Raw genomic sequence first — 15184 nt, 5'->3', positions numbered from 1 at the left:
GAGTCCTGAGTAGTCGCGGTTATTTCTAGAACTATATGACATATTGACTTTGACAAATTGCTTCGTGTTAATGCTCTTATAATTGTAGTACTATCACGTACTATAGACATAATTGCAGGAGTGGAAAACGATAACTATTTTTTACAACAACGCAATTATGAAAATGTCACACTCAACTTATATTCTTCTGGTAGTCTCTACATAATATTCTAATTTCCCAGTTAAAGTTGCATTACACTACGTAATACGTAATACTGTCTATTAAGGAGACGCCTGCCTATCAAGACAAAGATCTGGTATTATGCGTTTCTGGCAAGTAAAAGTTATTGTTACATGATTTGTTGTCTATGCATGGGCATTCTCAAATATAAGAAGTAATATTACCTACCTATCGTGGTGGTGCTGCATGTTCTTCGGTCTGCACTTGGGAAAGAGGCGCGTGATGCGATCGCCGTCAGAGCCGGGCGTGGAGTCGCCCGCGGCGGTGCGCACGCCCGCGCTCATGGCGCCTCCGCCCTCACTCCACCGCCTGGAAAGTTTGAATATTATTATAAGCCCATATTTGTTTCTGTTACATTGGTTTCAAAAGTAACAGCAATTTGAATATCAGCTTATATTTGTTACTAATGCAGCGACATAGGTTTCAAAGGTCAGGCTATAAGCTACCACTACTAGCTGGGCTAGCAATACAACAAATTTTACACTATAAACTTTATTTATTTCAGACCCTAGAAAAATGTAGAATTTAATATAATTATAATGTTTTAATAGGATTGTGAAATAGGTTTAAAAAAACCGCATTAGTTAATTGCCATATAACTTTGATTATTTAAGGAGTATTAATAATAAATATTAATTTTATACTTCATATATATTATGAACAAGAAGCAAGAAAGGATTAATTTATTACAGAAATAACAATAACTCCAAATGTAGAGAACCCAAAAACGGACCAATTAAACATAATATGTGTTTGTTTACAAATGCTCTGTTTTTGTGTAAATTTCAGAGTACCAGTAAATTTAACTTACAGAAGCAGAAAAAGAATAGAATATCTATTATATAAATTTAAAAAAACTATCTATATTTGTTATACAAAGGCACGGAAATCTGGTAATAATTTACGTTGCTGATGCAAATCCAGATTATCGATTTAACGACATCCTGACATCGTAATGCGCTGCATTATCATGTGCAGTTATTTGTGTGCATTATAAAGCAGTGTTGCGGTGAATGAGTCATTTAACATAATATATTATTATTATTTTCAATAAGTTTTTAAGCTGAAATTTATATATCACTACATAGTATAAACCAAAGTCGCTTTCTCTGTCCCTATGTCCCTTTGTATGCTTAAATCTTTAAAACTAGGCAACGGATTTTGATGCGTTTTTTTAATAGATAGAGTAATTCAAGAGGAAGGTATTAGCATATAATTTATTAGGTTTTAGACAATGCGGGCGAAGCCGCGGGCGGTAAGCTAGTTTACTATAAGTCAGTAGGTAAGCGCAGTCAATTCACTGCATTAGGATTGTAACGATAATCTCTATAAATTAGTGTTTCATACGTAATGTAACTTTATATTATAGTATGTATAGTCGTAAATTCCTACTTACTCAAAATAGATGTAAAAGTGAAAAGAACAAACGCATATAAATACCTAAGCCGTAAACTATTTTCTGAATCCTTGAGTTTCCACTGTCATGTATAATATTCACTTATTTACTTAAAATACGTACGTATTATAACCTCAGTATTTCCATCATAGAAAATTCTAGACTTATCGATATCCAAGACGCATACATAATTACAAGCAACGTAAGGTACCATTAGTGTCGAGGACGCAGCGCCGCATGGCACCGCTGGTTGCCAAATAGCAGATCGATACATCGGCTACTAGAATGTCTTTTGTGAATTTTATATGTGGAGAATGGAATAAGAATGGTAGCCGAAGATTAGTAAATATGTAGCTGAGAACGAAGTCAATGGCATTGTTGGCTATATATTTATACGAGAGGATTGTAAGCTGAGAACGAACATAAGTTTACTTTAAGGATAAGTTGACTATACCTTAAATATAAGGTTAAATATTGTAATGATAATGTTAGTCATGACGCCTATAGTCCACCAACTTCAGGTCAAATTCTAATACGTAACAATTATTACACATGTTTGTAAATTTTTTGTTGCAATAGGCATTGTAAGTTTCATCGGTAATTATTATTATATGTATTAGTTAGTAGGCTTAATATTAAGTTTAATACATTGTCATCTAACTTGTAACACTTTCTATTCTATTACTACAGTTTTAACCATTCTTAAGGCACTGTAAGCAGACAATGGTGATTGTCAATTCCCTTAAGAGCAAATTTTATCTTTCGTGAAATGCATCTGATGCATTGTCCTCTTGAGACTTTTTATTGCTGTTGAGACATGTAACACTGGCACTTTTTAAAGTATTACATTTTCAAGAACAGTACGGAATTTATATCGTACAATGTACAATATACTCATACCTACGTATAGAGACGAGTGCAGCTAGCTTTTATAAAAGGTTCATAAGTTTTGTTGTTCTCTAGTAGTAAAAATATCGAAACATTAAATGAATACGTAGATTACAATAGAAAATGAATGAAAATTTTATAACAACAAATACAGTCAACATGCTAACACTAACGCTAAATAAGATTTTATGTTAGTTTTCATTTTGAATTGTTTACTAGAGATACGATGGCTTTGGCATCATATAGACGCATGAAGTGCAATTATTACCATTACGCTTCAATAATTCCCGTCATATGGACATTTTAAAAATTAACTGAATAAGTAATTGATAATATTTCATATGTCTCACTCTACTTTTAGCTAAAGTCAACTTAGAGCATTATATTATATATTTTTTTATCTTTTTAGCATCCCCTAGCTAATTTCCTTTCCTACAAACGCGTATACAAAGCCTCAACTCAGACGGCATCTGCACTGAGTGTTATCTATTGAATTTCGCAAATATTTGCGATTCAACAATAAAGGAATATTGAGAATTCGCACCCGTCTCCGCAATACTCACGCTATAGAACCTACATCGGGTTGAATTTAAACAAACACTTATTGCCTGCGACATTACTGTTTCTGTATTTTTCTGTTATCTATGTGTTAAAATGCAAAATTTTATTTATTTCTAAATCTTAAGTGTCAATCTTAAGTGTCAAAGTTTTAATTAATACGTGAAGCAAATAATTATCTCCTTTTTAACTGCGCAGGCGTTCAATTTTGACAAAAACAAAAAAAAAACTGTATAGATAAGTGCAGTGCTGCTTATATTTGTTTTTAGGTTAGTTTTTAGCTTGGTTTTTAGTAATGCATGAAACATACACTACACACACTACCATGCATTTGACACGCACACAAGGATATGTCTCTTTTGTTTAAGGTTTTGTTTAAGGCTACCACTAGTTTAAATAATGCGTCGTCTTCCGCTTTTCTCTTTAATAATAATTAATACGATGGTTTGAGTTGTCAAATAAATCTTTGTGCAAGACGCTTAAAAGATTTATGCTAAGGAAATGTATGATTGTTTAAATTGTTTTCTTAGATCGTTTGTTTCCTTCACAGATTTTTGTGTAGCGTCTCGTAATGTATGCCTTGCTATAAAGTTAAATACAACTGTTGTGTAATTTATTAGAACAAAAAAAAAACATCGTACAATTCAAAATAACAAATTATTTGCTTTCTCAATCTTATAAACGTAAGACATGATGAAAATAATATCAGTAAATGAAAACTTGTTCATAGTAAATACAAATAATTCATTATTATTTCAATCGAATAGTTTATCTTTTAAAATTTTAGTTTACATCACATTTCGTACAATATTTTAACAGTTTCAAACCTAAGGTGATTAAACTTATTATGTAAACTTATTATCTTACCCCTCGAATTTAATAGTAACACAACCTTTCGTTCCAAGCGCCTAATTGACGTAACTTCAATAATTTCCACAGCATTACCTTATTAAAGAACATTACCTCATTATACACTCGTAAAAACCACAAGGATATTATTTTAGAAGCATTTCCATTCACATTAATCACAAACGAAAACAGTTTTATTGAATGGGTTTTCTTTGAAAGAACGCAATCTCAGGACTTATCCTGATTCCTGAAGCGTCCCTCAAAATTGAACTTTAATTTTATAGCAGGAGAAACGATTTTTCTATGAGAAGAGTTAATTGAGTGTCCGAGATGACAAAGCTTTTAAGACTGTCAATTACGAATTTCCCGTAAATTTAATAAGCGTATAAAACTATTCCATATGAAATGGGAAGCGCGAGTTATTCAGCAAATGGAGTCTTAATTATATCCCACCAAAAACATTTTCATGTAAAATGTTGCCAAGACGAGCCCATATGACTCGCACTGTCAAAAAGTTATCAGATCTCATGTAGAGCCAAGCTTCTAACACTACACGCCCTAACTCTACAAGGCCTAACTTCACAAACTCTACACCTTAGTCAAAATATGTGGCTTGGCCATTTCGCTACATTCACATCGGCGCAAGGTGAAAAATTAATTATTAATTCACTGTTCATACAATAGTTCTTGTAGTAACGAACGGCCAAGCCACATATTTTGACTAAGGAATAGAGTTTGTGAAGTTAGGCCTTGTAGAGTTAGGGCGTGTAGTGTTAGAAGCTTGGCTCTACATGAGATCTGATAACTTTTTGACAGTGCGAGTCATATGGGCTCGTCTTGGCAACATTTTACATGAAAATGTTTTTGGTGGGATTTCATTTCTTTTTGTAAGTTGTTTGTAATTTTATAAGTCGCTTAAATTTTTTTTTTTTTTAACAAGGAGTACCTATGCATATATATATCTAGGGGAACCAAGTTTTAGATAATTAGATTAGACCTCTAGCGTCATCAAAATTTAATTTAAAATTACAGGTCTCATACAAACTCCCATCCCCTAGTTTAAGGGGTTGGGGGATGAAAGTTACAAGTTTTATAATTTTTTTGTTGTTTGTGTGCTAATACTAGCTTACATACAAAATTTCAGCTTTCTAGGACATTAGGAAATACCTTAAGAATTTTGATGATCATCAGTGAGTCAGTGACGAAATTAGCGTTTTTTAGATATAAATAAAATCTGAAGTATAAAAGCTAATGTAATTAAAACTTAATATTTTCAATAAGTCCGCTATTGGCAATATATCCCGAAAATTTTGTTGATCTAGCATAATCCAAACCCAAGTTATGAGGGTTCAAAAAAACGTCGAAGCGCTTCGAGAAAAGGTAGGTAGTGCCCGTGCGCTTCGCTTGTTCGCTTGGCTCGTCTTGGCGGGGGCACTACCGTGCCCCCAGATCCGCTGCGAGCTTGATGTACATCCGTGGAATATAAAATATATCGTGGATATACCACGAGTATGAAAGTGACGTCATAATGAAAAATGTGATTGTGACCTGATTATCCAGTGGCATTATTCGAAAATTTGTTTTCTATATATGACTCTAGGTCTCTATATCTAGTAGGTTTAATTTAGAAGTAAGATCCGTATAATTGTGTCATTTGTATTTAGTATAAAAAACTACTATTACCTACAAAATATCTATGGTAGTTATCTTCTTGACAACAGTTGAGTTGAATCTAAACAAGTGAAAGTAACACTATAAAGTATAAAGTATCCGTAAAATCAGCACTTTGGGTTCACAAGTAATAAAACAAAGACATGTAAAAATAAAATATAAATTTTATGTGCTACTACTTCACATCGTAATTAAAACAGAATCGCTTTCTAACATTTGATCTGACACAAAGTCAGAAGCTACGTAGTTAACCTTTGTATACGAAACGCAAAGGTCAATAATAGCTTATTGCCATTTTCTGCCATTTAACTTTACAATATAGGTTAAGGGAAAGATCGCGGTAAATAGCAGTTCCCAAAAAAAAACAGAAAAAGTTCTCATGATTTTTCCATTAAGGTACCTTTATAATTAGGGTCCGCTAATGGTGACAGTTACAAAACGTTTATTCATTATGTTCCACCATAGTAACGGTAATATTGATTAGTATTAACCTTTGTCTAAACCTTGAAATACCAAGGTTACTAAACTAATTAATTCTACAAGTTCTAGTTTGGAACCGATTTTCCTAAAGAAGACATTTCTCGTAGCGATAGAGGTGATTATGAGATCGTCGTAGCAAGTTCTACGATAGTCTACGAAACTGTGCTTTTGAATTCAAGTCTTGGTACTTCAGTCGTAGCTGTTTTAGGTCAGTTGTCGATTTAGCTATAATTATATAAAGAATAAACAGTCTTATTCAAAGTGCAATTTCAATGCTTCTGTTCATAACATATATTATGTACATCAGAATTTTACATACGCGGTCTCAGAATGTCCCTGAGGAGACATTAGCTGTGTCATCTAATATGTGTAGGTATCCGTAATGTTTACGAGATGATTTAATATTGATATTTAATTTTCCTTATTGTCTTGTGATTTCATAGACATGAATGATATTCGATGTGTATTAAACGAACTCACGGATCAATCAACACCCTCCTATTTGAGATAAATGGATAAAATCTCCTCAAGAGGAACGAAATATGAGTAATGTCGGGTTACGAGTAGTCATAGGGATAAGAAAAGTCGAAGATTTTATATGATGCCTCACTTTACTTTCATATTTTATAAAATAAACGTTTATAATATAATATCTACTTCAGAATAGTTGTTCGTTTTAACCCATTGAGCCCCCAGCGGCCCGTTCGGTCCACGACATTTCTATTGTATCTGTGATTCAGGGGGCTGAGTTATGAAAGACACTCAGTGAGAGTCACATTTAAAATTAATTAAAATTGTATTTTCTCCTCCCTTTAACATCACATGTTTCAGGCATCGCCAAATCCAAAGCAATCACACGAACAAAATATTTCAAAGTGTTAAACGTCTGTAACAAATCCTTTTTTCCAAATTAGAAAACCGCTGTTCATGCTATTTCTATATAACCATTTTCTTTCGCCACGGAAACATTTTTCCGCTCCCAGCTGTAATGGGGGTCAGTGGAAGTCTGTCAAAGTTTAAACAAGGGAACCCTTCTAAGGAACTACGCAACATGAAAGCGAAGCACCGCAGTGAATTACAGAACACCACAAAGAATCTCAATTTCGTTAAACTTTTTACACTGTAAATTGTAAACTCCAGTGTTTAAAATTCGCTACTCGAGTAATAAAGCGCGTTTTCCGCTGGGTTTCTCGTGAAGAATTGTATAAAGTTATTTTTCGTGCGTTCATGAACGGAATATCGAAAATTTATAAAAAGGAGATTATAATTTGTGTCATATTTTAAGTACGAAAAATGGTATATATACAAATTACCTCAAGTTTAATGCCATTTTTAATTTTTGAGATACCAAAACTTAGTGCTTATATGTCTTGTTTTTCCTTGTGTTTGATAATTCATAATTATATTACTACTTTACAAATTATGTAATCGGTCTTATCTATTGTCTCCTCATTTAATATGGATACCTTTCTTTTATATCAAATGAAATCGCATTTAAATATATAAACCTAACTGATAATAAAATAAAAAGTTGTTCAAACGTTTACTGTATAAACATAAATGTGCAGTTTAATAAGAATTTTAAATTCAATCTTCTATCGCTATGAGGTATCAACCTTTGTCTGTAAATTTTAAGAATTCGAGCAATTATATTTTTATTCTGAAAGAACTCGGAGTTTTGCACAAGAACTGAAATTTAATATTAAACAACAAGAAAAGGAGACAAGTTAATAAAAAACCTCTTGTTATCTAGGAACACTTTTACATAAAAGGACAGAATATAGATATAATTATCTAGGAACACTTTTACATAAAAGGACAGAATATATACAAGACAAAGGCAGGGGGTTTGACATTTTTTAGTTTATTTAACCAAGATATTTTCAAGATTGCTATAGTTCATAGCTTCCAAAGTTGTGCCACATAAACCAAGACGCGGGCTCAACTGCTATTAAATATGTATGTGTGTTTTAAGATATTTTTTAAGTATGTTTTCATATCATATAGTAACTTCTCTTAGCGCTTTGGTAAGGTACTTTGACATGAACTACGTGACCAATGTCTTTATTATTATAATTGTAGTATAATTTAACTTTAGTTACTGACCTTCGGTTATCATCGTGTCCGATTTATGCCTGAAACAAAAACACAATACCAATTACAATTTTGTCCATCAACGCTTTTATCCAAATAGTTAACATTTTTAAGTCTATCGTAATTCAATTTTAACTATTTTTAAATTAACATGCGTTATTAATATAATAACTAAGTACATAGTTTAATTTTCATGTATTCCATAACTCCGTATGCTTAAATTGTTGAACCATTTGTGGCGAATTTTGGCAACAAAAAAGATTGGTCAACACATAATTTATTATACGACCTATATCTAGGTAGGTTATATAAGTTCTTCATGCGAAATAACACAAAAATTGTATAAAAAATAACAATGAAACGAGCGTATCCACGGGCGGAGTGCTAGTAAAAAACATAAAAGAAAAACAAATTTCGAACGATAAAGTTGATTACAATTCAATACAATGTACAAAAAGCTCTCCATCACAAAAACTATTAAAAACGGATGGCATTTTAAATAACGATTTATGGATTCTATTCAATATGAAAAGAGGGATATAACAATACTTCCAGAGGCTTCCATTCCAAACAACAATGGACAGCAAAGACAATAGGTTTATTCTCACGTACAAACATAGATAATATAAAACGCGCCAATCTCTGTGGTAGGAAAACTACGCTAAGTTATGTAAATATCACGTACGTAAGTTTCGCAAGAGCTTTCAGAACGTTAATGTGTTTTAAATTGGCGGGAATGGCATTTAAAATGGAACACAGAATATAGAAATATATTTTGGCGGGAATGGCATTTAAAAATGGAACACAGAATATAGAAATATAGCTAAAAATTTAAAGGTACTTTAGGTATGTATAGGATATTGCTCCTCTCTTCTTGCAAAGTAAAATTTATGTATTATTAATACTGTTGAAAGGAAAATTATAATAAACTACAAATAAACTATGTATAAAAAATAGTAATCCAAATAGCATAGTCTGAAATTTTGCCGCTGGGTTTTGTTTTCGCATTTCTCGCATGTCAACTATTTTGTATGTCAAAAAGAACCAAAAATAATACACAGGTTTCGAACATCGATTTAATTTCATTTGATGTTTCATACAAATAATATTATTTGAAATATTTCCTTCGCGATAAATCCTACTCGATTCTATTAACTTCCCCTCTTCACAATATACAAATTCGGTTATATATTCCAGTAGGTATAATATAAGCTTCTATAATGAGCTATTTGCGTTTTTTTTGGTTCACTGATCGATTTTAAATGTAGGTATTTATAAATCGCTTTATGCGTATCACTTGAGCAAAAATATTAGATGTAAATTATACATATATAACAAAAACTTTTCTTGGAAATTTAAAGACTCACAGGATTTAAATCGCATTGTACTCATTAGTTAACCAAACATCGGGTTAAATAATGCAATTGATAAAGATCTCATCCTCTTATTTACTGTGATTTTTGAACAATTTGCTTCATCTATGTATTATTTGTACCTTATATTTTCTGTCTAATTAGATTTTCTAAGAAAATAGAAATACAACAGAAGCCTGCTAGGAATAGGGGTCTGATTAAAAATAGGTTGTAGGTAATATTTTTTTTTTATTATACATCTCTGAGGGTGTTATTTCTAGACCAATGACCCTTAAATTAAATTAATACCTAGCACGTACGGATAATCTAATCTGGAATAAACTAGGGTAAGCCCAACAGCTTGTCACTCAAGTGTCGCTACAATGTATGAAATGTAAGGTTTGAAGCAAAATTTTATGTTTTATAACGTTTGCGCAAAAATATCAAGTTATAGTAGGAGTTACAAGTAACATAGTTGCGTACTAGTGATAGTATACCTACAACCTAAGTACACAGATATATAAACTACTAGCTTTCCGCCCGCGGCTTCGCCCGCGTTTTCAAAGAAAAACCCGCATAGTTCCCGTTCCCGAGGGATTTCCGGGATAAAACCTATCCTATCTCTCAAGTTGGATCGAACTGCATATGGTGTGCGAATTTTATTATAATCGGTTAAGTGGTTTAGGAGTTCATTCAGGACAAACATTGTGACATAAGATTTATATATATTAAGACTTATACATATAGTGTCAGTGAATGTTTCATTGCTATGCAGACGACAGTACGGGGGATGCTCTTTATCCCGGCCGTGCAAACACCTCAAAGGAAAGCCTCAATGAGAGTCGAAACAAACTTGTGTCTGAAGTCGTGTCTTCTCTCCAAGAAGTCTCGGATTGGGGCGAACTTAATCTTGTCGAGTTCAATCCCCTAAAGACACAGGTTTGCGCGTTCACCGCTAAAAAGACCCCATTTGTCGTAGAACCTCGGTTTAAGAGTACTCCCCTTAGTATATCGCCGAAAATCGGAATCCTCGGAGTTGAAATCTCGAGTGACGTTCAATTCCGCAGTCATTTGGAAGCGAAGGCTAAATTAGCCTCGAAAAAACTTGGTGTGCTCAGTAGATCGAGACAGTACTTCAAGCCGGCCCACCGACTTCAGCTGTACAAGGCTCAGGTGCGACCGCATATGGAGTACTGTTCTCATCTCTGGGCCGGAGCCCCACAGTATCAACTCCTTCCTCTTGACCGCATCCAACGTCGAGCAGATCGAATTGTCGATGACCGTAGGCTTTCCGATAGGCTCGATCCACTGTCAGTGCGGAGAGACGTTGCGTCTCTCTGTATACTGTACAGAATTTACTATGGGGAGTGCTCTGAGGAATTGTTCCACCTTTTACCAGCCGCACAGTTCCACCACCGGACCTCACGCCGTAAAAACCAGTTCCATCCGCACCATCTGGATGGTTGGCGCTCCACCACTGTCCGCTTCACCCGCAACTTCCTTCCGCGTACGGTGAAACTGTGGAACGATCTGCCACCTGCGGTGTTCCCGAACAACTACGACATTGGGGCCTTCAAGAAAAGAGCGTATTTGTCCATTAAAGGCCGGCAAAGCACCTGTAACACTCCCTGTGTTACAAGTGTTTATGGGCGGTGGTGACCACTTAACATCAGGTGGCCCACCTGCTCCTTTGCTTGCTCTGACATAAAAAAAAAAATAGTGGTTTATATATCTATACATATAATAAATCTGTAGAAGGGTCAATTCTGTACATTGAAAATATTGAAAAAATAAATAGCAGGGGGTGTTACTGGATCGATACCAAACCCAAATATGTGATTAAAAAAATTTTTGTCTGTCTGTCTGTCTGTCTGTATGTTCAGGCATCACGTGAAAACTAACGGTTCGATTTCGATGAAACTTGGTATAATTATACCTTATTATCCTGGGCATAAAATAGGATACTTTTTATCCCGGAAAATTACGTAGAAAAAAATAAATCTTCATTTTTCCGCGCGGACGGAGTCGCGGGCGGAAGCTAGTACGTACATATATCGCGGGTCTCAAACCATAGGGGCGTATCCACAAAACCCCTACTTTTCAGGAGAGACAAAAAACTTAATAACTTTTTTTGTGATTGAGCCACCTTGTTGTGTTTTTGCATGTAGCTATATATTTACACTGCAGTTAATATGGAATGCTTGGTTTTAAGATATTCCCTCTGTAACACTAGTTTTTAGCTGATACGTCTATTTGCCATGACGAATAGACGGCAAAACTCCGTCAAATTTTACCCATAAATGTATGGAATTTATGGACGTAAAACCCTTCTCCTTAAATTATTAATATTTATACTTATATTTATTTTTACCTAGTCGGTGACTCAAAATATTGTAATTTAGGAATGAGAACCCATCGAAATTAACGTTATTTACGCGGTTTTTAAAAATCTTACGCCTGTTTGGCTTGGCATTTATATTGAGAGGCGTTTGAATTCAAAGTAGAGGTATAAACCAGTTTTATTCTACAATCTAGACAAAAAAAACAAATGGACGTAATTACACAATATTTTCTGTGTGAAAATAAAAATAAGCATATAAAAAATTAAATTTATTTATAAATCTGAACATAGTTACTTACCTACTTTAAACGACTAAAGTCACAAACATTTATAACTACGTTAAAAACAACCGACTTCAATATGTAACGGAAGAGTAAAAAATAAAAAAAAGATTTGATGTTATTAATTATTACATACTAGTGGTCCGCCCCGGCTTCGCCCGTGGTAAATATTTCGCAATAAAAGGTAGCCTATGTCCTTTCTCGGGTATCAAAATATCTCCATACCAAATTTCATGCAAATTGGTTCAGTAGTTTAGTCGTGATTGAGTAACAGACAGACAGACAGACAGAGTTACTTTCGCATTTATAATATTAGTATGGATTATTTAGATGTACTATTTACTAAATAGGTTTGATACTAAGTGCTTAGTGCTTGGCACCGAATTCAAAGCTATTGAATAAATAGCACATCTAAATAATATGATGATGATAATTGAAGTCGGTTGTTTTTAACGTAGTTATTTTTAATACTTAATAGTGTTTTTATCAACACGAATCAAACGAGCCCAAACTCGATAAAATTGAGTCAATATATTACTGAGTTCCTATGGCCACCTTCCGATTCCATCATCAAATCAGCTCTATGTCATGATAATGTTTCATCGTTATCCAATTTACATACGTATACAAAATTTCAGCTTAATCGGTTAACGGGAAGTGTATCAAAGTTACTTGCTAGATTTCAATTAAGTCATCGAGATCAGACAAAAATGCTCATAAAATAAAAACTGCTAGGCCTATCCGAATAAATTTTTTATGAGACCAATTCGACACCATAACGCATCAAACAAAAAAGAATCACATAGATCGATCCAGAAGCCTCGGAGTAATCGGTGTACACTTAAAAAATATACCGGCCAAATTGATAACCTAATTTTTACATGATTTGCTGGAGACATTACATTGAAGCATTGAAGCCACCACTGAATTTCGATTTTGTCCTGGGCAGCAATCAGAATAAAGAATCAGGTGTTCCACATTGGTAAGCTTGATGATATAAGTATACAAACATGTTGAGACTTCATTCGCCCCTCTATTTCTCTCGTACTCTGGCCAAAAGTAACAGTAGCCCAGTTTGCTCACTGCATTATGTATTGTGAAATTCATAAAGCCCAATTTCCTTTTATAAAAGATAGGTTTACCCAAAATGTCCATTAGGGACAGTATAATACTGCTTCGATATCAAAGGTACAGAAAAGAAGAGTAGAGTCAACCATTGTCTTTAATTTGTCTTCTTCTTTTCTTCTTTGGCATATTCTTTCCTATTAACATGTTCTTCATTATACTCCTCCTGTTTTTCTTTCTGTTCTTCTTACTACGTAACTGCTCAAACTTATGACACCAACATTGGTCTATCCTCGGCTTGTGAAAATCTTAACCTTATTATTCTCCATGCAATGTTCTTTATAAAATAACTAGCTTACCACCCGCGGCTTCGCCCGTTTTCTCTAAAACGATTTGAAATTTAAACTATCCTGTCTCTCAAGTTGGATCGAACTGCACATGGTGTGCGAATTTTATTATAATCGGTTAAGTGGTTTAGGAGTCCATTGAAACATTGTGACACGAGATTTATATATATTAAAGATATATTTATAGTAAATTCACTAAAGTTATTCCACGCATTAGAATTACATCTACTCGCTTTGGCATCTCACTGCAGAATGATCGTGTTTCCGTGTTGTTGACATGACGATACGTCCACCAACTTGCTCTGTGTCGTCCTCCTAGTGACGAAATCTGGAGACAGCAATACCACAGAATACATAATAGTAGCTAAACGCTACAGAACGGACACTCTCCGCCTCCCGCCAAAATTAAACACTTACCTCACCCCGCACGATCAGACATGTTATGGTACCCATTTCTCCGCAAGGACGATACCAACGACGTCTTTAGACGAAACGCAACGAAGATTGACAACATTAATCAAATTGACTTAAAGCAATTTTATTATTTTGGATTTGTGATTATCGTTTTTCGTAGAAAATGGTTAGATATTGTGCTGTTTACGGATGTATTTCATCAGAAAAACGCGAATTTTTTTTTACGCTAGTCACAAATGTGCCAACCATAAAGAGTTTACACACACATTTGCAGTCTCTACAGTGTGACTGTCAAAACTATAATTTTGTATGGAGTGTCCGGGGTGTGGCAATACTAAAATATGTAGACGTATGTGCATACGTCCGCAGTGATGACTAAATATCCCCAGGAACATGTTGACATTGATGGTCGTATGTGCATACGTCTATATAGCTCGACACAATGATTTCAGGTTAAAATAAAACAAACAGTCGTATGTGCATACGTCTATAAGGCACGTCAAAACTGCCTCAATAAGCAATAATATTGCTCTTACGTCTATTATACGGCTATATGGCCTAACAATAATTGTAGATTGTCTAGCTTACGGCAAATAATATTTTGCATTTTATACAAAAAGTAATCGGTATTAAATTATAAGAAAAATTGAGGTTATGTATTGCTTAAAGTAGAATCCAATGGCATTAAAAACGAAAAATCACATTTTTGCATATACGCCCCTATGGTTTGAGACCCGCGATATATGTGAGTATAAAAGAATTGATCGTGCAGCGAAATTCGTATTCGAATCTTTCGTTCGCCCTTTTTAACGTCTCGATCTTTTTGTTAAAAGCATCGGTTCTTAAGTAAAGCACTATCGCCTTACAATTGAATTGTAGAAATGTTTACAAAGTATTTATTTAAGTCAGAATACCATAGTGCGCATAGTATATTATTTACTTTTTTTGTTAGGCATCGTAGTTTCTTTTCTAACTTTACAAATATAAGTAGGAATATTTGATATTTCTTTTTATAGCATTCAAATGCTTTATTAATAAGATTTTTTTAGAAAATAGAAAACATTCGATCAAGAGGCGAGATTCGAACCCGCGTCGCCCGGGCAAGGCGAAGAACGCGGATCCGAATCCCTTTCATGATCTAACTTTTTTCTATTCTTTACAAATTTATCATTTAAGTAGACATATTTTGTTTACACGAAAACAAAAGCTATACATAAATAGTACATCA

At 34.0% G+C, this 15184-nt stretch overlaps 1 protein-coding gene across 11 annotated transcripts in view; it reads right to left on the bottom strand.

Annotated features, from left to right (window-relative positions):
• Positions 1-15184, bottom strand: part of LOC123696491 — a 63605-nt gene that overhangs the window by 23527 nt on the left and 24894 nt on the right. For all 11 annotated transcript variants that reach the window (XM_045642687.1, XM_045642712.1, XM_045642705.1 and 8 more), the window contains exons 2-3: positions 8169-8197; positions 389-529 (exon numbers count right to left, since the gene is read on the bottom strand). In XM_045642687.1, coding sequence (XP_045498643.1) covers positions 389-504 — 116 coding nt within the window. In that variant the 5' untranslated portion in view covers positions 505-529; positions 8169-8197. The remainder of the gene's footprint in view (positions 1-388; positions 530-8168; positions 8198-15184) is intronic.

Source organism: Colias croceus, chromosome 1, assembly GCF_905220415.1.
Source record: "Colias croceus chromosome 1, ilColCroc2.1".
NCBI lineage: Eukaryota > Metazoa > Arthropoda > Insecta > Lepidoptera > Pieridae > Colias > Colias croceus.
The sequence above is the reverse complement of the archived record's forward strand: the minus strand, read 5'-3'. Positions and strand labels throughout refer to the sequence as shown.